Source organism: Apodemus sylvaticus, chromosome 1, assembly GCF_947179515.1.
Source record: "Apodemus sylvaticus chromosome 1, mApoSyl1.1, whole genome shotgun sequence".
NCBI classification, from domain to species: Eukaryota; Metazoa; Chordata; class Mammalia; order Rodentia; family Muridae; genus Apodemus; species Apodemus sylvaticus.
This window is the reverse complement of record NC_067472.1, coordinates 57,576,295-57,602,457: the sequence shown is the minus strand read 5'-3', so window position 1 is coordinate 57,602,457 and position 26,163 is coordinate 57,576,295. Positions and strand designations below refer to the sequence as shown.

Here is a 26,163-nt window from a genome sequence, read left to right as displayed (position 1 = left end):
TGGTTTCCAAGTTTAACCATTTCCTTCCATTTCTATGATAGCTAGGCAAACAGCAAAAGTCCCACCCATTCTTCCCAGAGGCTAAAAGAGCACATGATATGATTGGTGACTGGCAGGTGAACTCTTACCCACATCCTATTCATCCACTTCCTGGTACCTTTGACTCCCACTGACTTTCCCACCAGGTGCTGCCTAGACTGACTGTTGATTTGACATCTGGAAGCCTACAGCCTATCTGGCTCCCAGGAGAAAAAAACTGTCAACCCACATTCTCTCCCACATTATTTAGGAATTGGGACACCCAGGGCACCTGCCCAAGGCCCACATGGCTAGGGTGGCTCCCTCTTGGGAGAGGAAATGGAAGGCACCAGTTTCGGTCTGCACTGATAACAAATGAAGTAGATGTGTTCAGCCCTATGAAGACACAACTCCCTAGCCCATCTGCTCTCTGACACAGAACACCAAGTATGAAGGCCACTGATTTTATTAATTTAAAAATCTTTTATAAGGACAGTGACTATTTTGCCAAAAACAGGAAAGGAGCCAAAGGGCATCCACAGATAGTGAGGGAGAAGGGGCCAGGAATCCATTCAGGAAAACTGGTAACTGTTGCCACGGAACTGCAGGGGGAGGAGGACGGGAAAGGCATGCAAGGGCAAGAACTCCAGAAAAGTTGAAATGCTGAGGGGAGAGAACTCCCAAAAGATCCTGGAGTACATAGGAGGCGAGGGTGACAACAGCAATCTTCCTTCATGGAGGACAGGGAGGAGCCCCGCCCTGCTGCAGACTCTGGAGACTCTATGCTGTGGCTGGGGGGCTAAGGAGTCCCCAGAGAACATTACAAGAAGGCATCACACCATTCTCGAAGGCAACCAAAGCAGTCTCGGGACTGCTTGGCATTGGCACCACATGTATCCTTCAGCCATTCTCGAAAGAGGTCTTCATCTTTCTTTAGCACCAGAAACTGGCCAAGGACCACGTAAGCCTGCAAAACAGAAAAGGGCATGTAGCTAAATGACTTATGTGCTAAAAGCAACAAGATTGTCTGATTCCACTCTAAAGGTGTCAGATCTTTGAAGCTATGGAGGGTTAGTTGGTAAATACTTCAGAGGGCAAGGCCATTTTCCTTTTGGTTCTTTTAAGACAGGGCTTGTTCCTTTGTTGCCAGGGCTGGCATTAAACATCATGGGAATCCTCTTAGCTCAGCTTCCCAAGTGCCGGGGTCATCAGCATAATCCACTATGCCTAGTTTCATTTTTGTGATATTTAAAACACACAAAAGGGCAGGGCACAATGGGTCACACCTTTAAGCATAGCACTGAGAAGGCCTGTCTCAACAAAACAAAACACAAAAATGAAGGAAGCTCCATGTCTCCCCAGGTAGCCCCAAAGCACTTCAAAATATGCACGACTGTCCCTGCCCTTCCCAGACCCCTACTTTCCTGTCCTCACTCTAACTGCTTGGTAACATCTGCTGCCAATCGTCACTCCTGTCCCTCCCTGGCATTTGCCGCCACCCCACACCTTGTCAAAGCCCCTTTCCTCCAGCTTCTTGCCCAGGACTTCACCAATCCCGGCCAGGCTCCCCACTGGCTTTTCCCCCATGGGCTCTGCCACGAAGTCTCGGTGCTTTTGGGAGGTTGTCATCTTGATCAGGCTTAACCTGGGAATCCCAAAAAAAAGCAGGTTAGGGCTGAAGACCACAACTCCCAAGGGCAATATCCTATGACAGCTACTGTGGCTGCTTCCTTGAGTCCCCTCGTTATACACATGAGAAAACTGAGGGCCAGGCAAGGTTTCCCCCTGCTACTCAGAAATTTCCACTTTCTGTGGGTCCTGGGTTTGGGTATGCAGGATGTATCAGCTTGCACTACAGCTGGCGCACATAAGGCAACAGACAGATCCCAGACTCAGTAGCCACGGTCCACCCTGAAGCTCTCACGCACGGTGACCTTGCCTAGACAGGCACTGACCCCGTTGGTCACCACCAGGCACGCGGGATGACGAGGCTCCTCGCCGCCCTCCAGAGGCCCACACGCGCCCGCACACTCGCTCCGGCGGCCCGCAGAAGCCCACGCCCCTCTGAGCCCGCAGGCCCCGCCCCCAGCGCGCCGCCCCGCCCCGCCTCCTCCACGCGCCACCACCCCTGCATGTCGCGCACCGCCCCTCCCGCAGACTCGGCCGCTGCACTGCAAAGGCGCGCCTCTGCGATGGACTCCTCTCCCTCCCGCCTCTGCACGCCGCCACCGCTCTCCAGCCGGTGCCCCACTCCGCTTCTCACGCTCACCGGCAGCTCCGGCTCTGGTAACGGCTCCTCGCGCCACTCGGCCGCTCCCGCCTATACCTCAAGCTACTAGAACGTTCGTCGATTTCCGCTTCCGGGTCATTTTATGAGCGACCTTCAAAATAATCCCCAAATTGGGCACGTCTAGCCACCCGGAGCCATAGAGTTGAAGCGCTAAGGCTAGCCGCGGGGCCCACGGCAGTCGCTGCTTTCCGGTCCCTCTCAGGAAGCCACGCTGCTTTCGATGGATTTTGTTTCTCCAGCGGCCCTTCCCGTCTGTGGGATCGAGGCCTCCGAGGAGAATACTTTTTCCTGCCCAGCACCCGGAACTTAGGTTTGTCTCACTAGATCGAGGGGAAGAGTTAAAGGAATGGACAAAGAGGGGGCGGGGCATCCGGAGGGGCCTCTGAGAGCCCCGGAAGTGCAATCCACGGCGCGGTTTCCTCAGTCAGGTCTATCACCTCAAACCCGCAGACGGAAGGTAGGAACACCGGAGGGTTGAGGCCGAGCGTCCAAGCCGGCGCTACCGTCGTGACCACCTGCAAGTCGCACTTCTTTGCTTTTTTGTTCACTCACTCTTGAGGTGAGTCGTGGACGAGCTGCTTTCACCGTCAACCTGGAAAACAGAGCTTGCTTGTGTAGCGCCGAGCGGGTGAGTCCTGTGGTGGTTCTTTGCTCGGAGGCCTTTCGGCTTGAGGCGTCGTGACGGTCACCGCGTCAGGTCAGGCCGTGCGGGATGTGTTAGGAGGGCCGGCGTCGTGTGGCTGTCCCACACCTGCGGGTGTCCCGGCGTGCGGACGGGCGCGGGTTATCGTCAACTTCTCGCAGAGAGGTGGTGAGCACGATCGGGCGGCCCGGGAGGGGTGTGGCCGCACCGTCTAACCGGACTTAGAGGTGGAACTCGGAGGACTTGCCCTGTGCCTGCTGGTTTCCCATGATCTCACGTGATTGACTTACCTTTTTGTTTGTTATGGAGAAGGCATCTCACTACGTAGACCTGGCCGGCCCCGGCTCCAGCCGCCATGGGTTGGGATTAGTGTTGGGATTGAAGGCTTGAGCCGCCCTTACATCTCAACTGATACGATAAAACGTGTGTTTCGTGGTTTGGTTTGGCTTTGTTAAGATTTATCCTATGGGTGGTGTTGCGAGTGCCCTTGGGAGCCAGAAGAGGGCGTTGGATCCCCTAGAATTGGAGTTAAAGATGGTCGGGAACCATCTGACGTGGGTGTTGGCTCATAAGACATCTCTCTGGCCCTTAAACGGCATGCTTGTTTGTTTTGGTTTAGAGTCTCCCTATGTAGACTAGGTTGGCCTAGAACTCAACAAATACCTGCCTCCCTCTCCCTCCCAAGTGCTAGGAATAAATATGTACACCAGCACCTGGCTAAGTTTGTGGTTTATTTTTCAATGGTTTTATTCATTTTTTATGTGTATCGGTGTTTTTACCTGCATATGTCTCCAAAGGAGGGCATTGAACCCCCTGTGACTGGGATTAATTTGAGTGCTGGGTTCTCTGGTTCTCGGGCAGAACCATGCTGTGGATAGCTCCCGGCATGTATTTTGATGGAAACAAAAGTAGCAACATAGCAGCAAGTCCTGCAGTCCCCTAAAGTGCACGTTTTTTAACAGGGCAAGGTGGCACTTTTTCGTATAAGGCTGCTTCTCTTGAAAGCAGTCCTGGCTTCTAAGACCGGCATCCAAATAACTCTGGAAGAAGAGCTGACAGTCCGTGCACCCTAACAACCCTGGACAGAAGCCAGCATGTCTCAGGCCAGCAAGAGGAAGCATGTGGTGCAGGAGGTGCTGGGAGAGCACATGGTGCCTTCTGACCAACAGCAGATAGTGAAAGTGAGTGAGACGGTCTCAGGGTGTCTGTCCTCCTGATACTCCCATTGGCACCCCAGCTCAATGCAGGTCAGAGGATGCTTGATCTAACTGATGATGTGGCTGGTTCTTGTTCTCTCCTGGACCAGGTCCTCAGGACTCCTGGCAACAATCTGCATGAGGTAGAGACAGCACAAGGGCAGCGCTTCCTGGTGAGCATGCCCTCCAAATACCGCAAGAACATCTGGATCAAAAGAGGTTAGAAGCATCCCTCCACAGTACAGAAGCGTGGCATTGACTTCTTCCTCCACAACAGGAGTGGCTTTATCCTTTATCATCTACAGGGGACTTCCTCATTGTTGACCCTATTGAAGAAGGAGAAAAAGTGAAGGCTGAGATCTCTTTTGTGCTTTGCAAGAACCACGTTCGCTCTCTGCAGAAGGAGGGTCACTGGTAGGATGGTCTTAATCAGTCACCCTCTGGCTTCTGGGGATAGTATTATCCTAGCTAGGGATGGGGGGGGGTGAAGGAGAAGATTCTGCCATCCCAAGGAGGGACAGTTGGAAACAGCTGTTTCTCTTTGCTCTCTAACCTGGCTTTTCTCTGTCACAGGCCTGAGGCCTTCTCTGAGGTAGCTGAGAAACAGAATAATATGAACAGGTAAGGAGCAAGCCCCCAGCCCATGGAATACAAGAAGTACAAGTTCACACCTTGTCTTGCTTCTCTTCTATTGAGAACATCAGCACATATAGTAGGATGGGTAGTTATGAGTGTGCATGGAAGGTCACGTGCTAACATGTTGGCTTCGCTACTCAATAGGCAAGTGACTTTAGATGCATTCTTTAGTATCTTAAGGAGGTTCTTGACTGGATGTGGTTGGACATGCCTGCAATTCTAGATCAGGAGTTTGAAGCCAGCATGCATGGTCTATTCATAACAGGTTCAAAGCCAGCCTCGGGTACAGGAAACCGTTTCTCAAAAACAAGAGTTTATCTAAGAGACAGGATTATACAGAGAGTAAGATTGCTTAGTGCAGCAGTCCTCACCTTGGGTCAAGACCCCTTTAAGGGTTAAGTGTCAGATATTTAAAATATAACAGTAGCAAAACAGTTATAAAGGAGCCATGAAATAATTTTATGGTTGGGGTCACCACAACATGAAGAACTGTTAAAGGGTTGTAGCATCAGGAAGCTTGTAGTGCGTTAGCTGCTAGTAAGTGAACATACCATGTGTCAGTGATGCTAGGAGGAGCGTTTCCTCACTGAAACTGAGCAAGGGCTGGGTGGGAGGTACTCCTGAGTCTGTTTTCTTTGACTGGGTTTCCCTATTTGCTCTTGTTTCTCTAGAAGAAGCCTCTCCCAGACTTTTTTTTGCTTTGTTTCGTTTATTCTTGAGTCAGGATCTCATGTAGCCCAGGTTGTCCTCAGACTCACCGTCTTTTGCATTAGCCTCCTAAATACTAGGCATGTGCCACTACATAAGGGTTTGGGGCTCTTGGGTTTTCAGAAACCTGTTGGATTCTGATTGTTTAGTTGATGGTCCTGGTTTTGGGGACTCCAAATTATAGATCCATTTTCTCCAGAAGATGTTATCTATTCTGTCCTCCTGTTCCCACAGAGAGAGTCAGCCGGAACTCCCTGCTGAGCCACAGCTTTCAGGAGAAGGGTCAGGTTCTGAAGATGATTCTGACCTCTTTGTCAACACCAATCACAGACAGTATCATGAGAGTGAGGAGGAGAGTGAAGAAGAGGAGGAGGAAGAGGAGGCCTGAGCCCCAGGACCTACCTCTGCCTGCTCAGGGACTACCCCTTGGCTTTTCTGGGCTTGGACATTCCCAGGGTGCCCTGCAGATCTTTTCCTTTGGATGGGGACAAAGCATGGCCCCTTTCTGAACTGACCTAAAAGAATTAAACCCCTGGTGGGTAATGACTTACACTGGTGTCTGAGTGGCTCTCTGTGGAGGGAAGCTCATGGTGAAGTAAAGTCTTCTATGGTGGAAGCCTTGGTCACGTGGGTATAATAGGAAGGAAATGGTTTGGCCAGACTCTGCTGCATGTATCTGGTTCACAGTACCTCTCTGGACACTTGACACCTTACCCTGTGCTGTTCCTTCCTGGGTCTTCCTTTATACCTGCTTACATTCAGTAATGATAATGATTTCACTCGTTTGTAGCAAGGCCTGAGTACCCATTTGCCTCTTATGCACAACTCAGGACAGACCTCACGGTGCCTTGTTATCCCTTATTGCTACAGTGCATACTACCTGTTGCCACACAAGCATCATGCACCTCGTCTCTCTTTACCTTAGCCACCTCTCATTTCCAGAATGTCTGTGGTCAGGGTGCCTCCTTACGTCTCCTGGTTTTTTATTTTTTCCAATTTCCTCAGGGTATTAATTTCCTGTAAACTTGAGATGGTCTCTAACCTAGGTTTGCTTGGGAATCACTATGTAGCCTAGGCTAGCCAACTCAATGGATGTCCTGCATCACAGGCATGAACCTATGGGGCTACTAACCTTTCATTAGAGGCTCTTGTAAAACCCTTACCCTTGTATTTCAGCACCAAAAGGCTTCTTGTGGCAACTCAGACCTTTGCCCATGACTGCCTCCATTCATTAATTACACTTGTTGCCTTAGTTCAAAGATCCTTCAGTAGCCCAGGTACTCACTAAACTGCAAGCTTCTGTGAGCAATGGCCTCACTGGTTGGGAGGCTTTTGCTTCTGGCTGTGCACTGCTAGTCTTACCCAGCCCTGCTGGTCCTGTTGAAACTGACCTCTCGGCTTAGTCTTGCCACACTGGTCCTTTGCTCCATCCTGCAACAGAACTAGTCAACCCTGTTGCCCATCCTCATGTGCTTGTGTGTGTGTGTTTGTGAACTTGTACTAATGGGACTTGTATTTTAGAGTCTTCCTCTTGTTTTCTGAGGGATTTTGTTTTCTGTTGTGGGTAGTTGGTTGTGTGGAGGCATGTATTAGCTTCATATGCTGTATAGAATCTGTTTTTGAACAAGAAATCTTGTGATCACACCCTCTCTGGCTCTCATGTCCATCATGCTTGCTTTCTGTGATAGTAAATGTATACTTAGGTATACACATGTATAAAATACAGATGTATATACATGGAAAAATAAACCAGATGAGTTAAAGATAAACCTATCTTTAACTTCTTTGAATTTTTTTATGAAGGGTTCTTTTTTGTTTTTGTTTAGTACTGAGTATTGAACCCCGAGCGTTGGGCACTTAGTGTGGTAGACTGGTGTTCTTAACAAGCTAGAGCACAGCTTTTTGCTTTGTCATTTATAGGGAATAGAGAACTAAGTTTTTAACTAAAGAAAGAGCCACTTGCCCCTAACTCATTCATTAAAGGGCTCATTCTTTTCTCATTGATAGTAACTTTTAAAAAACTTCAGATACAGACAGGTATGGTTTGTGCACACATTTAATCCCAATCCCAGTACTTGGGAGGCAAAGTCAGGCAGATAGATCTCTTTGAGTTCTAGGTCAGCCAGAGCTATAGAGTGAGATCCTATTCAGAAACAAAAAGCAGACATTAAGTCCAGATGAGACTGTCTTAAAAACAGATTCCTACACATAAGGGTCTTTTTAGTATTCTAGATCCGCACTATGGGTCTTTGTATTTACACTACATATGGCAGTGCACTTGATACCTCATAGTTCTGACTCCATCCTGAGGCTAGCTCAGATTCCTCATTACAGTAGAACTTTAGAATCAATTTGATTGATTTCATTGAATAGTCTTCTTGGTGTGGCTAATGAAATGGCTCAGTGGGTACACACTTGCTGCTAAACCTGATGAACTTGTTCAGACTCCAGGATCCAAATGTCAGAAGAGGAGAACCAACTCCTGAAAGTTGATCTCTGACACCACAAAAGTTCCTAGACCTCTCCTCACACACATCCTCTTCCTCATTACTGAGATAATAAACATGCACAACTATCCTGGGGTCTTACTGTTGTGAAAAGACACCATGACCAAGGCAACAAACACTAAAGGAAAAACTTCACTGTCATGGTGGGAAACATGGCGTGCAGGCAGTCCTGGTGCTGGGAAGGAGCAGAGAGTTGTACATCTTGATCCAAAGGCAGCTGCAGGAGATTGTGCCACACTGGGCTTAGCTTGATCATAGGACACTGCCTCCGCAGTGACACTTTCTCCAACAAGGCCACACCTAATAGTGCCACTCTCCATAGCCAAGCATTCAAACCCATGAGTCTGTGGGGTTGGGGGGAAAGATGGGGGTGGGAGGACGGCATTCCTATTCAATCCACAACCACCTTGCCCTGTTTTGTGAGTGCTGGGGTCTAACTCAAGACTTCGTACATGCTAGGCAGGCAAGCCTAGTATAGGTTCTAGTATAGCAACTAGTAAAGGTTTTATTTTTATCTTTTTTTTTTTTCTTTCAGTTTTTGGTGATAAGTCTCTACACAGCCCTGGCTTTCCTGGACTAAGTACAAACATGAAGTACCTTGGATCAAAAAGGTAGTGTGTCAAAAAGGAGATTAAAGGGGGCTCAGAACACACACTGCTCTTGCAAAGGACTTGAGTTTGATCCCCAGCATGTACATCAGGCTGCTCTCCCTCTTCTCTATGTAGACCAGGCTAGCCTGAAACTCACAGTGGTCCACCTACCCCTGCCTCCTGATGGGATCAAAAAGTGTTGGGATCAAAAGTGTGGACCTTTATTGGTGTTTTTACTATGGTTTTTTTTACTTGTGTGTGTGTGTGTGTGTGTGTGTGTGTGTGTGTGTGTGTGTGTGTGTGTGTGAGTGCAAGTGCTGGCAGAGCTCAGAAGAGGATGTCAGCTCCCCTGGTGATGCAGTTATAGCAATGGTGAGCTGTGTGGAGTGGGTTATGGGGACAGAACTCAGGTCCTCGGCAAGAGCAACAGCGCTGTTCCCCACCAAGCTGTCTCTCCAGCGCCTTTACTTCCTTTTGTTTCTAAAGATTGACTGTTTTAAGTCATATATATAGGAGGGTGCCATATGCACATACATCCCAGAGCCTAAGGAGACCCGCAGCATTCGATCTAGAGTTACAGATGCTTGTGAACAGCCTGATGTCCATGCTGGCATCAAACTCAGTCCTCTGCAGGAGCAGTGTGTGTTCTGAGCCCACTTTAGCTCCTTTTTTGACACCTTTTTGATCCAAGGTACCTCATGTTTGTATTTATTCCAGAAAATGTTTAATTATCTCTTTAAATGTTTTGTTTATCTCCCTAGAATTCCCATTATTTGGATAGCATTGCCTCAGGGCAAATTTTCTGTTTCATCAGCCCTTCCTCTTAGAATATTTTCTGGCCTGATCCTAAGTCACTATTCTCTTCATAAACTGAATTCCACTGGGTAGAGTGGTAGATTCTCTGTTGTAGTGTGTATTTGTGGTATGCATGTGTAGATCAGAGGATAACTCTATCCTGAATTCCAGACATCAAATTCAGCTTGTCAGGTCTGTGTGTGTTACCCTGAGCTGCTTGCTAGGCCTGTTGTGGTTTTGCTGTTTTGTTGCTGTTTTGAAGGAAGGGCTCACTGTGTAGTTCTGGCTAGCCTTAACTCACAGATTTGCCTCCCGCGTCGGTGCTTGGGGGTCTGTCCCTGACAGATCTGAGGTAAACAGAAGAATAGGTGGCACATACCTGTGTTTCCAGGGTTGAGAAGGCTAACGTGGTGGGATCGTGAGTTGGAGGCCAGCCAGGGCTACATAGTGAGACTATCTCAAGAAAAGAATGAAAAAAAGGAAAGGAACGGGCTAATGTCATAACTAGGGTTTCCAGTGCTGTGAAGAAATAACATGACCAAAGTAACTCTTATAAAGGACAACATGTAATGGTGGCTGGCTTATACTTTCAGAGGTTCAGTCCATTATCACATCAGGAAGCATGGCAGCATGTGGCAGACACAGTGCTGGGGGAGCTGAGAGTTCTACACTTTCATTAAAGCCAGGAGCCAATGAGTTCCAGGCACTAGGAGGACAGTCTTTAAAGCCTAGCCCCACAGTGACACACTTCTTCGAACAAGGCCACACCTCTTTATAGTGCCACTCCCGGGCCACTCAGGTTCACAACCACAGTTATCTTTTTTTTTTTTTTTTTGGTTTTGGTTTTTTTGGTTTTTCGAGACAGGGTTTCTCTGTGTAGCCCTGGCTGTCCTGGAACTCACTCTGTAGACCAGGCTGGCCTCAAACTCAGAAATCTGCCTGCCTCTGCCTCCCAAGTGCTGTGATTTAAAGGCGTGTGCCACTGCTGTCTGACCCATAAAATAAATAAATCTTTAAAAAAAAAAGATTCTATTTTAGTCAATGTGGTGGTACACATGTTTAGTCCCAGTATTGGGGAAAGTGAGGATTGAGGCAGGCTGATCTCTGAGTTTGAGGCCAGCCTGGTCTGCATAGTTCTAGCACAGCACAGCTATGTATAAAAACACTATATTGAAAAACAAAAGCTATTTTACTTTTATTATTTTAAATTGTGTGTGTGTGTATGTCCGTCCGCACGTGTGCATGAGTATGTGAGTGCAGATACCCACTGAAGCTAGAGTCGCTCGCTAGGGCCACAGGCAGTGGCAAACTGCCCGACCTGGGTGCTAGGAACAGAATGTGGGTCTGTAAGAGCAGAACGTGTTCTTAGCTGCTGAGCTACCTCTCCAGCGACTTTTAGTATTTTTAAATTGTTTTTTTTCATACAGTTTCTGTGTTCCTTTATTGGTCTTTGTGATGGTTTGAATAGATTTGGTCCCCATAGATTCATCCGGTTTCGGTGCTTGGCCATAGGGTGTGACAGTATTACGGGTGTGGCCTTGTTGGAGGAAGCCATTCACTCTGTAGGCAGACTTTGATGTCTTCTGGGCTCAAGGTCCACCCGGTGTGGAGTCAGCCACCTCCTGGCTGCATGTGGAAGACAGTCCCCTCCTGCCGCCTAGGACTCAGGATGTGGAACTCCTGGCTCCTGCAGCACCATGTCTGCCTGCACACTGCCATGCTTCCTGCCAAGGTGACAATGGACTGAACCTCTGATCCTGTAAGCCAGGCCCAATGTTGTCCTGTATCAGAGTTGCCTTAGTCATGGTATCGGTTCACCACATTGAACCCTAACTAAGCCTTTACTTATATCTAATTGTGTGTATTCTAATTGTGCTCCTGACCCGTGGACAGAGCATCTGTAGGGGAGTTGCTTATAAAACACGGAGGCGTCCTAGGGACACAGGGAGGGAGCAGCAGCTCTCCTGGTTCTTTGGACATGGAGTCCTGGAATGGGGCAAACTTAGGACTTTAAGGCATTTGGCTCAGGGTCAAAGGGTCAGCTTCCTGCAGTGTATTAAGCAATAGTATAGACGGTTTTACCAGTGCCTGGGAGTCATGACAGCCAGAGCTTGGGTTTGTGCATGCTGGGAAAAACTTAGCTTACTAGGTCATAAATCAAGGCACAGAAAACAAGAAGTGGAGGCCTTACAGCGCTCAGCAGGTCCCACACTGTGGAAGATGTCCACTGAGGCAGCAGCCCCCGCCCCAGTGTTACAGACTAGAGGAGCATCAAGGTGGAGTGCACCACGTGGAGTGGGGTGGGAACCTGCCATGGTCCACACTGAAAAGCAGGGCACAACTGAGGCTGTGCACGTTCCCTAAAGCCTTGCTCTGGGCGGTGCTCTCCCTTCAAGTGCCCTCTGAAGACTCAGCGGGCCCTGGACCACTGTAAGGTAGGTGAAGGACAGGAGAGCTCAGTGCTACCATCTCCCCAGGGCCTCCTTACAGCACGTTCAGAGGACGTCCTGGCAAGTGCCAGCTCTCAGCTTTCAGCCTGCCCTGCTTCCACTCGGAAACCTTTAAGGGCGTTCCTCTTCCTTGTGAGTTCTCGCCAACTCTGCCCCAGACAGACAGGGTCTGTCTTCTCAATCACAACTCTGGCCACACTTACCTTGCTCCGTGGTCCTTAGCAGGCAGTCCTGACCACCTACCTTCCATCTCTTGCTTTCTCTTTCACTGTGATCAGAACTGACAGCCACTTTGGCTGACATCTCCAGAGGTAAGAGCTCACAATACCACGGGACTTCTTGCTTTCTGCTTCCCCAGAGGCGGTGGCTCTGAACACGGGCAGTGTGGATGGGTGCTCTCCCGGGGGAATTGGGGAGGCAATGAGAAGGCCTACCAAAGCTCAGAGGCCTGAGTGAGGCTAAGGAATTCCAAAAACAAGCGTGAGGTATGTCAAGAGTTTAGGGTGGGGAAGAGCTGCAGCCCAACCTGGCTGGAGTAGACATGCTGATGAGGCATGGATGACCGCTCCATCCTAAACCAGGGGAAGATATCTGGGCCAAGCACAGGCTTCAACCCTGACAGACAGCCTCTAGAAGGAACACTTCAAAGGATGGAAGTCACCCACCTGGTCTGAGAGGCTCCCTGATAAACTGCATCAATGGTGGCGGTAGGTTCACAACATCCTACCTATAGCACTGAAGGACAAAAACACTGATGGTCAGCCCTAAAAACATACACTCAAGTAACACTACATTCACTGTGCAGGCTGTATTTATGTATTTAGGCATATGCATGTATACATGTGTGTGATTATAACAACTGAATGGAAAGAGGTCATGAATTTGAGGAAACAAAGGGACTTGGTAGGAGGAAAGACAATGAGAAATGGATGTAATTTTTTTGGTTTCTCTATGTGCCCCTTTCCTGGAACTCATTCTGTAGACCAGGCTGGCCTCAAACTCAGAAATCTGCCTGCCTCTGCTTCCCAAGTGCTAGGATTAAAGGCGTGCACCACCACTGCCTGGCTGGATGTAATTATAATCTCAAAAAGTAAAATAATTTAAAACAAAATGATGATTACAGCGGGGGCAATTGTGAAGGCTCTGCACAACTTAACAGAATAAAGGAGCCTGAGCACTAAATACAGACTCTTACTGCACACATGAGAGCTCAAGGGAAACTCCCACAGACATAGGAACCGTCCCTTTGTCTCTTGAGACAGGATCTCACTATTATAGCCCAGGCTGACCCAAAACTTGGTCCTCCTGCCTCTGCCTCTTTAGTGCTGGGATCATGAGTGCACTACCACACCCATCCCAATATAAGGTTTAATTATTGCACAATATGGAGGTAAAGAAGCCAGAATCAGGGCTGGAGAGATAGCTCGATGGTTAAAAGCGCTTGGTCTTTCATAGTGCTTGAGTTTGTTTTCCAACACCCACGTTAGCTATGTCCATAAGCACCTTAACTTCAGCTCCAGAGGCTTGATGGCCTATACCAGCTCCCACAAGCACAATAAAAGATGAGAACTTAAAAAAACAACAACATAAAAACCACCCCAAGGGTAACTTCATGACCAATATAAAAAGTATTAAAACCTCAACTCGGGTTTGGAGAGCTTTAGAACACAGGCTGATGTTCCAGATGTCCGGATTTCAATTTCTTACAAACCATCTATAATGGGATCTGTTTTCTTCTAATGTCCATACATGCAAGCAGAAAACTCATTTACTGTGTGTATGTGGGGGGGCAGGGTTGGGGGAACTTTTCACGACAGTTTCAGAGCTGTGGATTTGTGGATTTTCTGGAACTCACTTTGTAGACTAAGCTAGTCTCAGATTCACAGAAATCTGCCTCCCACATGTGTAATTTAAAACAAAAACCCTATGGGCTGGAGAGACGGCTTAGCCATTAAGACCGCTGACTGCTCTTTCAGAGGTCTTAAGTTCAATTCCCAGCAACTACATGGTAGCTCACACCATCTGTAATAGGATCCCATGCCCTCTCCTGGTGTGTCTGAAGACAGCTACAATGTACTCACTATAATAATAAATCTTTGGGCTGGAGTGAGTGGGGCCTTAGGGAGCAGAGGTCCTGAGTTCAATTCCCAGCAACCATATGATGGCTCACAACCATCTGTACAGCTACAGTGTACTCATATACATAAATCTTAAAAACAAGAACAAAAAACCTAACTCAGGAAACTCTGAGTAGTTTACATTTTGCTCTCTCCAAGTGCCTTTTTTTTTTTAAGGTTCCATTTTTTTTTTAAGATTAATTTATTATATGTGAGTATTCTATAGCTGTCTTCAGACACACCAGAAGAAGGCATCAGATCTCATTATGGATGGCTGTGAGCCACCATGTGGTTACTGGGATTTGAACACAGGACCTTCGGAAGAGTAGTCAGTGCTCTTAACAGCTGAGCCATCTCTCCAGACCCCGCCTCTTAACTCTTGTGCTGTGATCTATACTTAAAATACCGTTTAGCCAAGCAGTGGTGCATGCCTTTAATCCTAGCACTCAGGAGGCAGAAGCAGGTGGATCTGAGTTCAAGGCCTGGTCGATCCTAAGACCACTTAGGAGTGAATCCTAAGTCAGCAGCCAGAGAGATACATAATAAAACCCTGTCTCAAAAAACCAAACTACCAAATAAATCAAGTATCTTTTAATAAACTCAAACTTTATTGCTTTTTGTGGGGGGGGGGAGGGGGGAGCCAAAGAGATGGCTCAGTGATTATGAACCATGTTTCAATGCCCAGCATGGTGAACATGACAGCTCACAAACATCTGTCATACTAGTTCCTAGGCATCTGCATCCCTCTTCTGGCCTCGGCAGCTACTAGGCATGAATGTGAAGACACAGGGAAGATAAAACACCCATATACATTAAAAAGGTTAAAACCTCAATTCAAAAGGAAGAAAAACTGAAAAACTATTAACAGTAAACAGGACAAATTATTACCTGGCTTTGTGGGCCATTTTTGGTCACAGAGGCATTTCTGGGGTTAGACAAGTAAGCTGATACCTTTTAGAATCCATCCCCAACTATGGTATGGTTCTGACCACTGACAGTAATTAAACCAGCCTATTATGTTGCAGATTGGAAGCAGGCACAATCTTGTGTCTGGCTACCTTCCTCATACAGATGCAAGCCTGTTCTTCACTTGGTCACAACAGCATCAACTATTCCCATTCTGTCAATGGGGGTGGGGTTCATGCTGTTAGGAACACCCTTCATGGCTGAGCTAAACAAAAGGGTACTTTCTGTTGCTAAGCCAGTGTGTGCTTAGTTCTAAAATGGAACATTTCTAAATATTCAGAAACAGATGGAAGAACTCCCTCATACTTGCCACTGAGTCCAGTGCATTATCTCCTGCTCTGCCTCCTGTAGCCCTCTTGCTCCTGGTTTTGACTTATGATGGGGAAACCCTAGAGACCCTACGTAATGCCACAGCCACCTACTAGGCATGTGGGCCAAACCTGAGGGCAGAGCCCCAGGCTGGAAGATCACCTCTGGGGGCCACAGAAAGATGCAGGCATGGCCTGAAGGGACCAGGACTCCAGAGCAGGAGCTAAGGCCCAGCTGGCATTAGACTTCTAGCCTGTGGCCTGCGGTTCTCATTACCACATCCCAAGAGCTAAGCTATGCCTGTGACGTTCATGGAGATGGAGGGCAGCCCTGGCTTCTCCACAGTCACGTCTGGAGTGGGCTAGAGGGAATGAGATGGTTTCTCAGCAAAGCCCGAGTAAGTCAGAGATCACGCTCCTGCAGTAGAACCCGAGAGTCAGTAACTTGCCTGAGCTAATCAGACAGCAGTAAGTGAAACTCAGTAACCAAATCTGCCCCCAGCCTACCGTTAGACCAACATCCCAAATACAAAAATATAAGTTGCTAACCTTCCCCACCCACTAAACAGCAAACCGGGTCCTGTCTGCCCTTGGCATCAAATCTAGAGTTCCAGGGAACACCAGCTAACCTGACCTCTTTTATGGACCATGCCTCAGGAACTGCTACCTAGTATCACTTATAAACAATTGGGTTTCTTGTCTCTTGCTTACATGTGAAAAGCCATTTTTTTCTAGTTATTTGAGACATTCACTAGTGACCCACATGGAATTTTCTTCAGTAAGTGACACAGGGCACTCATCTTCTGATTCAAAGTAACCACCGGTGGAGAAGGGTTCTTGCACAGCCTGAGGCTTAGCTGCAGTTCCTCCACGTCTCCATTCCAGAAAGCCCACCTTTCCAGGCACAGCTGTGGGCACTTCACAGGGTGGCTCAGCCCTTGTACATAAATAAGTGCACTCTAGGTAACTCCTACCCCAGTCCTGGGATGACCCTTATGCCTCCACAAAGGGTCAGGCTTGGGGACAGGAAGTGGCATCTCTACCCTTCCAGAGAGGCTAGGCAATCCTTGGTACCCTGAAAAGTGTGTAACCAGGACAACACAGGGCAGTTAATGGCTACACCCATGTGAGCAGTCTGAAATCAGCAATGATTTGGGACCAAAGTATGACACGGCCCATACCACTGGATGGAGGGGCTTCTGTTACAACGAAGTCTGCTTACAGAAGAATGTCCTTTGAAGGCCCAGGTGGTTTCTCACCTCCTCTGTTCATTAAATAGCCAGTCTTACAGGCAGAGATCAGACTAAATCACTGAATGAAAGAACTCCCTGGCGCCTCCCATATGAAGCAGGTGTTCTGCCTGCTCAGATGGTAACACTGACGGTAGAGGAGGGGCAGTGACTTGCCAGATCGCAGGACTGACCATGAGCTGGCCTTGCTTCCTAGGTCTAGCTTTAGACTGCAGCACAACCAAGAGGAAAAAATAAGGAGGGAACTTTATTTAACATTACATCTGGGACATCTGGGATAGGGAGGAGGGCGGCTTCATTTGGTGATGGTGTTCCTGCAGGGAGAAGAGGGCGATGAGGGTGAGCCTGGAGAAGGGGTGCAGCGCCCCGCCCCACCCCACCCCACGCAGGCTCCTCCCACTCACGCATTCATGCTCTTGCCACTGCCGCTGAGCACGATGTATGGTGTCTTCTGGGCCTTCTGCTTCTCCTGGAGCAGCGCCACGGTGCCCAGGGGCGTGTCACTGGAGCTCATTTTCTTCAGGAGCTGTGGGGTCACAGTAGGTCAGAACAGGTGGGAGCAGGCCCCACATATCACACAGCACCTGAAAATGCAGAGCCCCGCCTCCCTCCCAGACCCACCGCCTCCTCGTCCAGCTTCTTCATCCGCCGCTCAGTCTTCATCTTGCCTGAGCCCTTTCCATGGAAGCGGTGGGACAGCTGCCGGAATGCCTGGGACAGATGAGCAGAGGCATCAGGAACACCAGGCCAGGCAAGGCCACCTGTCCACTGGGAGTGCAACAGTGACTAGGGGCCAAGTCACTCAGTCCAGGATTAGACTCCACCAATGGCAGAGAAGAGGATGGGACAAGGATCCAGACCTGCACACCTTCAGGATGGCCCTGGGATACATGGGTCATGTGTGCAACCTAAGAATCCAGGGGAGCCTGCCTGCCTGTGGGAGCTGGAGCGAAACCCAGCAAACGTGGAACAGAGATGGGAGTCAACAGGAGTCTGCATGGTGCCCCCAAGGATGGACACATTCAAGGTACAGGGCTTCAGCTATAGCAGTCAGCACAGGTCTAACCTTCCGGACAGCCTGTGGAAACTGCTGAACTATGCCCAAAGTCAGCAATAGAGGCAGAGTTCACAAGGCCCCAAATGATGGGCAGTCAGGCCCTGCACTCCTACTTCACTGGAGGGCTATACCCTGACCTAGTCACCTGTGTCTGACCATCTCCACAAGACCGTGCTCACCTCCTTGGGAGTCAGTTTCCTGCCCGTCTCATCCACATATTCAATCTTAACATCAGGCTTGTAGCCATCTTTCTCCTTGAAGTCCTGGGTGAAGCCCCTGTACTCCTCCCGTCGGCTGTACTTGTCATCAATGGCCCTAGAGCAAGGCAGAGAGAGGGGCTCAGGGTAAGCTGCCTGCTACCCACCCATGCTCCCAGCAAGCCAGCATCAGGGACAACTTTGCTCACAGCTTCTCCTACTTCTTCCCACGGCCACACTTACATCTTATCTTCGATGCAGTACACTGCTGAGGGCAGCGACTTATTGGGAGCCTTTACCCGGGCCACCTTTTGTACTGTGGTCTCCAGCAGTCCTAGGGACAGACAAATTGTGGTGCCCAGCTTCATACGGGTCCCTCAGAGCCCTGCTCAGGTGTCAAACATCTTTACAGACATGAAAGATCAGCCCTTCCCTAAGAAGGCAGCACAGCGGGATCTGGACCCCAGGGTCGTCAGTTTAGCCCACTGCAAGGACTCAGCCTTAAAGGCACAGAGGAGGAGCAGACCTGCAGCGGAGGAAGGCAGTGAGCAGAAGCTGCTCAAAGCACTGAGACTGAGGGGAAAGGGCAGCAGTGGAAACCCAAGAACACCATGCAGTACCCACAGGCCCCCATCCAGCCCCTCCTGCTACAGTACCCACAGTGCCAAGACGCCACCCTGAGCCCACACCTTTGTTCTGACACAGGAGCAGGGCAGCAGCCAGCCCTCTGTTCACGATGGGCTCCTCATCCAGGATGGTGGTAGAGGAAGCAGAGAACTAGAGATGAGAGAGAGGTGTGAGCAGGTTGCCCCTCCCCCTCCACCCTGTGCTCACCCCAGCAGGGGACGCTGTGGCACCAGCGTTAACTGGTTCCCCAGCGGGCTCTTGAAGGTTAGTGCCCTGCTATGAATGGGTGGAGAGGCTCGCGGGTACTGGACAGTCAGCCTGAGTCCCACACCCATGCCCCGTCAGTGCTCACATCCTGATGTTGCTTCTCCTCGTCCAGGTTGACGGTGCTCCAGCCAATGTTCTCTTCCCCGTCTGATTCAGAGCCACCATTGGCTGAGCGCTCTTCATCCCTTTCAAAGTCCTGGGGCCAGAGGTCAGTGTCAGGACAGACAGCCTCAACCCTCCCTGCTACATTTAAGCACTAGAACCAGAAGTCGCCAGCCTAAAGACAGCAGGCCAGGGGAACAGGTGACCCACCATGAGCTCCTCCTGCTCCTCTCGGTTGCCAGCCAACCCATAGGTGGGGATCTCCCCCAGAGTGCGGCAGAACTCGGAGGTGGCATTGAACACGATGGTCCCCTTCCTCTCAGGATCATCTTCCTCCTCCCAGCCACGCTGGCGAGACTCCAGCTTCTTCACAATCTCTAGCACCTGGGGGAGGCAGTGGCTGTGGGCAGACCCGAAGTTTCTGGGGTGATACCACAGAGACTCAGGAACCCACAGATCCTCCCTCATGGCAATAAATAAGCAATTCCCACGACCCACAGTGGATCTTCCAACTGGGCCCCAATTCCTCTCTGGCCTCTGTAGGTTCACTCTGTCCAAACCCACAATGGCTCCCTACTGTCTGTGGAATCGGTACCACACTGGAGATGCCGATGAATCTAGAGACCTGGTCCTAAGCTGATGCTAAGCAAAGGACTTCTGCGGGTGTGGGTGCTGCCTGTGCTGACAGTCAGCTGCTCATTCTCACCTTCTCTCCGCTATCGCGGAGCTGCTGCAACTGCCGCAGCCGGCGCCCTTTCTCCAGCTGCTTCTGCAGCTCCAGCTCGGCTTCATCCTCCTCCAGCAGCTCCGGGGACCCTGAGGGAGCAGCTCCCCCATCCTCTGTGGAGACACGGACAACACTGCTCACACCTCCTTGGCCCACACACTCACCCCACTCCCTGTCAGCCAACAACAAACCTTCATCACTGATATCCATGTTCTCTACTCGAGTGTCATCTGATGGTGGCTGCTGGGCCACAGGATCCTTCTCCTCATCCTCAAGGGCCTCCTCCTCCACCTCAGGAACTCGGCGCCGACCCCGGCCTCGAAGTCTAGGAGAATGGCACGCTTTCAGTAAGTGGTGTCTCCAAAGCTGGCCCAGCCCTCATACCCACTACTGTGTCTAAGCCAACCTGGATCCAAAGTCCCCATCCTGCGTCTGGTCCCCAAGGGGCAGCAAGTCATCTGCCCGCATTATCACCTCCTTCTCCTTCTTTCGGATTTTCTTCACTCTCCGTTTGGTCTTTTTGAAGGTCACCTTCAGAAAAGAGCAAACACTGGTGTGGCACACATGGGCCCTCAAGGTCCTGAACGATAGCAAGGCCCCCTCCTATCCGTCCTTGCAGCACGCCTCCAAAGTCGGCTGCTGCACCCATCCCCACGGGTGCCCAGGCCCAGTTAAGTGACTCACCCAAGGCTCAAGCTGGCTTGGGAACAGAACTGGAACAAAAGTACAGTCCATCTGCCCACCGCTCCCTGCTTATCAGCACCAGCACACTTCCCCGGGCTGCCATGGGCTGCTCACCCAGGAACCGAGCTCGGGGCTAATATGCGGCTTCCCAGCACCACCCGCAAGCGCACGTTGGCAGCTTGTGACCTCAAGCGGCAGAACTGTCCCATCACAAAACAAAGAGACTCACCATCTCCTCGGGACTGAGGTACTCAGAGGCCAGTCGGGGCCCCACAGAGCTCAGAGACTGAGCCTGCAGCCGTAGCTTGGTCCGGATTTCCTCTAGCTCCCGTTCCCTCAGGCCATCGGCCATCCCACCCTGCTCCAATCGGAAGGAATGTGGCCGCTCGCCCTCCAGTTCCTCATCATATTTGGCCAGGATAGAGCGAGGTTTTTGCTGTAAGACAAGAGGGGGGCTGGGACCTAGGCCAACTCTGAGACGCCATGGAACTCTAGATTTCTTAGCCCCACAGCTGCCCCCGGGCAGACCTGGACCAGGTCATCCACGCTCTCGTCTTCCGCACAGGGCAGGTAGTCGGGCTTCTTCTTCCGAAGCTCCACGTTCTTGTCTGCGCGTTCCTTGTCCACCATGTTGACATTCACCAGCACATCCTCGCCCTCCTGCAGGACCCCTGTGACAGCAGAGCAGAGCCAGCCCTCTCCACCCGTCCCGACTCAGCAGCGTCCAGTCCCACACAGTACCCAGCTCAGCTCACCTCTGTCCTTGAGGGTGAGGACCACAGTCTCCCCTTCTCGGAAGGAATCGATGGCATGTTCCACAGTGAGGCCTTGCAAGTCCCGGGCACTGTACAGGTCCTAAGAGAGAGAACTTCCCAAGTCAGAAGGCACTCAACTCTGGGACACCCACAATTAAGCTAGTGTCTACCAGACATTCTCTGGAAACGTCACCTGTCGCCTCTGCTCAAACTCCTCCTCCACTAAAGTGCTCACACCAAACTCTTGGTCCATCTCCTCCAGTAGCTTGGCCTGTGGCAAAAGAAAGCATGGCAGTGACCTCATCAGGGCCCCAAACACCCAAGGTGCTACACACAAGACTGGCTTTGCAGTGAGCCACAGAGAACCCACACGCCCCCGAGCACAGACGATCCTGGCAACTGCCCTATCCTGCCCGGCCTCTCACCCGCTTCTCCGCCAGGTCCTTCTCTCTCTGTAGCTGCCGGCTCCTTTCTATCCAGGCTGCGGTATCATCGAGCCAGGGGTCATCTTCCCCCAGTGTCTTTATTTTCCTGAGGAGGAAGGCTCTTAGAAGGGAACCCAGATGTGTTCTCCCAGCCCGACCCAGGGGTTAGGAAGCAAGCCTCTGTCCTTGGCCAGGAAACACTCACCCCAGTTTTTGGTTCAGCAAGCGCTTTTCCTTGGCAGCTGCCAGCTTTTCCCGCAGTTCTTCACGCTGTCGCAAGGCCATGGGGTTGATAATATCGGCTGCCACGGGCTCCTCCTTGGTGCCCGCCTCTGGAAGGGGGGCCCAGACGTAAGGCTATGCTTGCCCATGGCTGGTGGGGAGAGGAGGGAGCCACTCACCCTGCTCCTTCCAGCTGGGAGGGCCAGAAGGGGCCAGGAGAGGGGAAAGAACCCTTCACCTCCCCGCTACTACCTCATCCCCCCACTTTTATCACTCCACACAGTATGGGGGAGCCCTCCCTCTAGGCCATGCAGAGCTTCTCAGATCATGTAGGGTTTTATTTTCCTGTTTTCTGGTATGTATGTTTGTTTTTAAAAACACAAACACCACTCAGATTACAGCAACTGTGTATATCCCATAGCCTGTCTACAGCCGGGATGCAGGACCCAGAGACAGCACCTTGCAAATCCCCACTAACACATAACCCCACTAAAATACAATGGAGAGCTTTGGCTCTCTGACAAAATATACCTAAGGCCACTACTGATGCTGCCTCCGAGCGCTAAGACCCACTGTCTCCCCATTAGATGCTCTGCTCACCTTTCTTAACAGCATTGACCTCCAAGGGCTTCAGCCCCAACTTTGCTCGGAGTTTACTGAAACAAGAGATAGAAATATTAGGGTCTACCTGAGGGATCTTCGCGTGCATTAGTGAACAGGCAGGAGGTGAGAGCATGGTGAGGCTGGGCGGTCCTGATGCACAGGCACAGGCCCTCATCCAGCAGCCGAGGGCTTCCAGATCAGGGAACACCTTGAGGTTGCTGGGAATTGAACTCAGGACCGCTGGAAGAGCAGTCAGTGCTCTTAACCACTGAGCCATCTCTCCAGCCCCCTCCCTTTTAAATATTTATTTGTTTGTTTGTTTGCTTATTTGTTTATTTGGTTTTTTTCAAGACAGGGTTTCTCTGTATAGCCCTGGCTGTCCTGGAACTCACTCTGTAGATCAGGCTGGCCTTGAACTCAGAAATCCACCTGCCTCTGCCCCCCAAGTGCCCAAGTGCTGGGATTACAGGCGTGCACCACCACTGCCTGGCTAAATATTTATTTATTAATGTATGTGAGTACACTGTAGCTGTCTTCAGACACACCAGAAGAGGGCATTGGCCCTCATTACAGATTGCTGTGAACCAGCACAGGGAACACCTAACTGGGGAGATTCTCCTTCCTCTTGGGTCTTACGGCTCCTCTGGTTGGCTACCTGACTCGTGTGGTTGGCTACCTGACCTTCCAACTGTAGCTGGCTCCATTCATAATGAAAAGGTCTCTGTTGTTTACCTTAGGCACCCTGTCTTGAGGAGAGCAGAACACAGGAGCGATCACTTACTTGGTCTCCTCGATGCTAAGTGATGAGGCCTCTCCAGAGGTGGTTTTGGAGCTGGCAGCTAGAACAATAAGGAGAATGGCTAAGGGACCCATGAACCCGGGACCAAGAAGCAACAGCACTGCAGGTCCAGCTGCAAGGTCAAAGGCACGTGTCCTTCGCCAGCGCCTGGGTACGCAACAGAAGACAGCGGCTTTCTCCTGAGCTCCCTGACAGCTCCTACCCAGGCCCTAGGCTAGCAGGACTGGCTCTTCCAATACCATTCTTCTGAACCAGCAGTCCAACGTTCTGCGCCCTTCCCTGTGGCACTCTAGATCTCCATTCCCTACCTGCAGCCTCCACTGCCCCTTCTGCTCGTTACAATAACGTTCTATCAAACATCAAGGACTGCTTCCACCATGAAGCCCTGTTCAATTACTAACCAGAATTAGAACTCCGCCTTCAACTGCACAGCACTGCTCATTTCTGGCACTTTCTGCCCACAGCAGTATTCCATGCCAAATGTGTGCATAAATAAGTATATAAGTAAGTAAGTAAGTAAGTAAATAAATAAATAAATAAATAAGCAAGCACGCACACATGCACGCACCCTGGACCTGGCTCTACCCATCCCACAAACAAAAAAGAACCTCAACAAACAGCTTTCCCTCCAACCAAGCCCCACCAGGAGGGCATCTTCTGGAACATGTCCCTGCCACATTGTACTGCTGCAGCCACTCTCTTTAAGCCCAACAGTCCCTTTCTCCACCTTGGTGCCACCCCACTTTCTGTATGAACTGTCAAGTTCCACGTCTCCCTTTTTCCAACTAGCAGATTACTTTCAAGAACCCTTCTGATCTGGAGCCTGGAGAGATGTCTCAGTGGTAAGCGCACTGCTCTTCTTTTGAGCACCCAGGTTTGGTTCTCAGAATCCACATGGCAACCATAGCCATCTAATTCAGTTCCAGGGGATCCAATGCCGCCTCCTGACCTCCCCTGGCACAGGCACATGAAGGTAAGATACTCAAATGCATAAAATAAAAATAACCCTTTGCCGGGCGGTGATGCCGCACACCTGTAATTCCAGCACTTGGGAGGCAGAGGCAGGAGGATTTCTGAGTTCAAGGTCAGCCTGGTCTACAGAGTGAGTTCCAGGGCTGCCAGGGCTACATACAGAAACCCTGTCTCGAAAAAACCAAAAACCAAACAAACAAAGATAACCCTTTGTTTAAAAGATCTGGTTTTGCTTAATGTCCAACGGTGTGTGACAATGCTCAGCAAGTCTTTGCATAGATTCTATGACCTGACTGTGGGTTTCCTGCCGTTGGCTACGATTTATTCTCATGTTCCTCTGACCACGACTGAACTACTGGGATTTATTGGGTTCTATTCCTGACCCTCATTCTCACTCCACATGTTCTAAGGCACTACTTTGGTTTCCTGAATACACACCAGCCCAAAGTGACTCTATCCCACTTAAAATGTAGGGTTTCCCATACACATCAGCCATAAAGTTCTCCCAAAACTGTTTCATTCTCCCCTCAAATCTGCTTCTCTTCTAAACTCAGTTCCAACAGATGACACCACCATTTACCAGGCCAATCAGAGGAAAACCCAAGGAGTACTTTCCCTACTCTCTGTCCCTGACATCCTCAGCCCAGGCATTAAAATTCTGTTCATTCCACTTCCTAAATACCTATTCAACCTGTTCACTTCTCTCCTCCCCATTGCATGGAGAAACATGCGTACTATTAGCCCTCACCTGGTTGCCTGGACCTCATCCTGATCTCTGGTCCTACTTTTGACAAGCTTTAACCCACTGATCTTCATAAAATATCATGCAAATCAAGTCACTTCCTTACTCAAATCCTTGGCTCCATACCATCCTCATAACAAAGCCCAAATTTCTCAACAGGACTTGTAGCACAGGCCCCTTGGTGGGCAGACCCAAACCTATCTTACTGCTTCATGTCTCTGCAATGAGCCCCACATCGTGATTCGTCTGTTTATGCATGCACATTCAATCTCATTCATCCACTGAGAAGTACTAAAAAAAAAAAAAAAAAAAAAAACAAGGAAAAACAAGACTCCTGTCTTCTTGAAGCTAAACATGGGAAAAGTCGATGTTTAATCCCAAACACGCGGAGAAAGTCTTTAACACGAGAGGCAGAAGGCCCTCGAGGTCATCCTGCACCTTCCGACCTGCGCACCCCAAGCCCCTGCCCCGCCCCCGGGCTCCGCCCCGCCCTCACCGGCCTCATAGCCGTCATCGCGTTTCTCCCGCTTCACGCGCCGCTCTGAGGGCTCTGCTTGGCTTCGTTCGCGACCGTGCGCGCCGCTGCGGGCCTCGGCTTCGGCCCCGCGCCTCCCGCTCCCGCGCTCACTCCCACGCTCGCGGCTCCGCTTCCGTCGTTCCCCGCCGCTGCTGCCGCCGCCGCTGCTCCGGTGCTTGTGTTTTTTATGCTCTCGATGCCGTGGCGGCTGCTCGGTAGTGCCGGTACCGGCCGCAGCCGTCGTCCCGGCTGCCTCCTTCTCCCCACGGTGCTTCTTTGACGACCCCATGACTAGTGCGTCCGCCTGGAGCCGGGGCCGCTACCCGAGCCCAGACGACGCAAAATGGGAACACTTCCGGGTCGCGCGACCGCCCCTTTCCTGTTGCCGGAAACTAAGAGGGGCTGTTTCCGGGGCCTGCCTGAGAACCTCCAAAGGCTCATGGGAGGGACTGATTGGCAGTGCTCGTTCCCGCCTACCAGGTACTGGTCTCTGGGCACGCGCGCTTGTAGAGTCTGCGGTTAGACAGTGGTCCTAGAGCTGTAAGAACTTTAGCCTGTTACTAGGCTACCATCTCTGGAGCTAGAAGCTTTCCCTGCCTCCTTCCTCTTCCACTCTGATAGCCTTGTGGTTCTCTGTGCCTCAAGTCTCTCTGTGATTGTCCTAGTAGGCTCCCTGGTGCCGGGGCTCCATCCGGTGCTGGAAAATACTTTGTTTTCTTCGTGCGCGAGATGCCAGCTCCAAAAGCCGAGCCTTGCAACCCCTTTAAGCCAGTATTGCCAGCGAACGCTACCGTCATCCCATGTCCCCTGGACTGATGGGTTGGGCGCTGGAGAGCTAAGGAACGCTCTAAGAATGTGTGCCTATTAACCCGGTGATACTGAGTGCTGGTTTATTTGTCTCTAGTTTTTTAAAACATTTATTTATTATATGTAAGTACACTGTGGCTGTTTTTCAGACACACCAGAAGAGGGCATCCGGTCTCATTACAGATG

General features: G+C 50.4%; 3 protein-coding genes across 4 annotated transcripts; 1 reads left to right on the top strand and 2 right to left on the bottom strand.

Moving 5' to 3' along the window:
• Positions 1-468: 468 nt before the first annotated feature.
• Positions 469-2,384, bottom strand: Banf1 (BAF nuclear assembly factor 1). Its single transcript, XM_052192867.1, has 3 exons — positions 2,288-2,384; positions 1,525-1,663; positions 469-985 (listed from the first exon to the last, which is right to left on the bottom strand). The coding sequence occupies exons 2-3, from the start codon at positions 1,645-1,647 to the stop codon at positions 839-841; spliced, it is 270 nt and encodes an 89-aa protein (XP_052048827.1). The 5' UTR covers positions 1,648-1,663; positions 2,288-2,384; the 3' UTR covers positions 469-838.
• Positions 2,385-2,497: 113 nt separating this feature from the next.
• Eif1ad (eukaryotic translation initiation factor 1A domain containing) lies at positions 2,498-6,041 on the top strand. Of its 2 annotated transcripts, none has more exons than XM_052192853.1 (6): positions 2,498-2,867; positions 3,914-4,132; positions 4,258-4,366; positions 4,453-4,561; positions 4,721-4,768; positions 5,726-6,041. In XM_052192853.1, exons 2-6 carry the CDS (start codon positions 4,046-4,048, stop codon positions 5,877-5,879), a joined length of 507 nt encoding a protein of 168 aa, XP_052048813.1. In that variant the 5' UTR covers positions 2,498-2,867; positions 3,914-4,045; the 3' UTR covers positions 5,880-6,041. The 2 variants fall into 2 exon arrangements, with proteins under 2 accessions (XP_052048813.1, XP_052048804.1); XM_052192844.1 differs by having other exon boundaries at positions 2,498-2,936.
• A 10,660-nt stretch (positions 6,042-16,701) lies between these two features.
• On the bottom strand, positions 16,702-25,531 carry Sart1 (spliceosome associated factor 1, recruiter of U4/U6.U5 tri-snRNP). Its single transcript, XM_052192823.1, has 20 exons — positions 25,150-25,531; positions 22,922-22,979; positions 22,138-22,193; positions 21,521-21,647; positions 21,316-21,421; positions 21,084-21,161; positions 20,891-20,990; positions 20,664-20,806; positions 20,365-20,571; positions 19,858-19,982; positions 19,643-19,776; positions 19,431-19,564; positions 18,935-19,108; positions 18,708-18,818; positions 18,418-18,505; positions 17,972-18,062; positions 17,711-17,846; positions 17,096-17,185; positions 16,879-17,000; positions 16,702-16,788 (listed from the first exon to the last, which is right to left on the bottom strand). The coding sequence occupies exons 1-20, from the start codon at positions 25,457-25,459 to the stop codon at positions 16,770-16,772; spliced, it is 2,409 nt and encodes an 802-aa protein (XP_052048783.1). The 5' UTR covers positions 25,460-25,531; the 3' UTR covers positions 16,702-16,769.
• Positions 25,532-26,163: the final 632 nt, after the last annotated feature.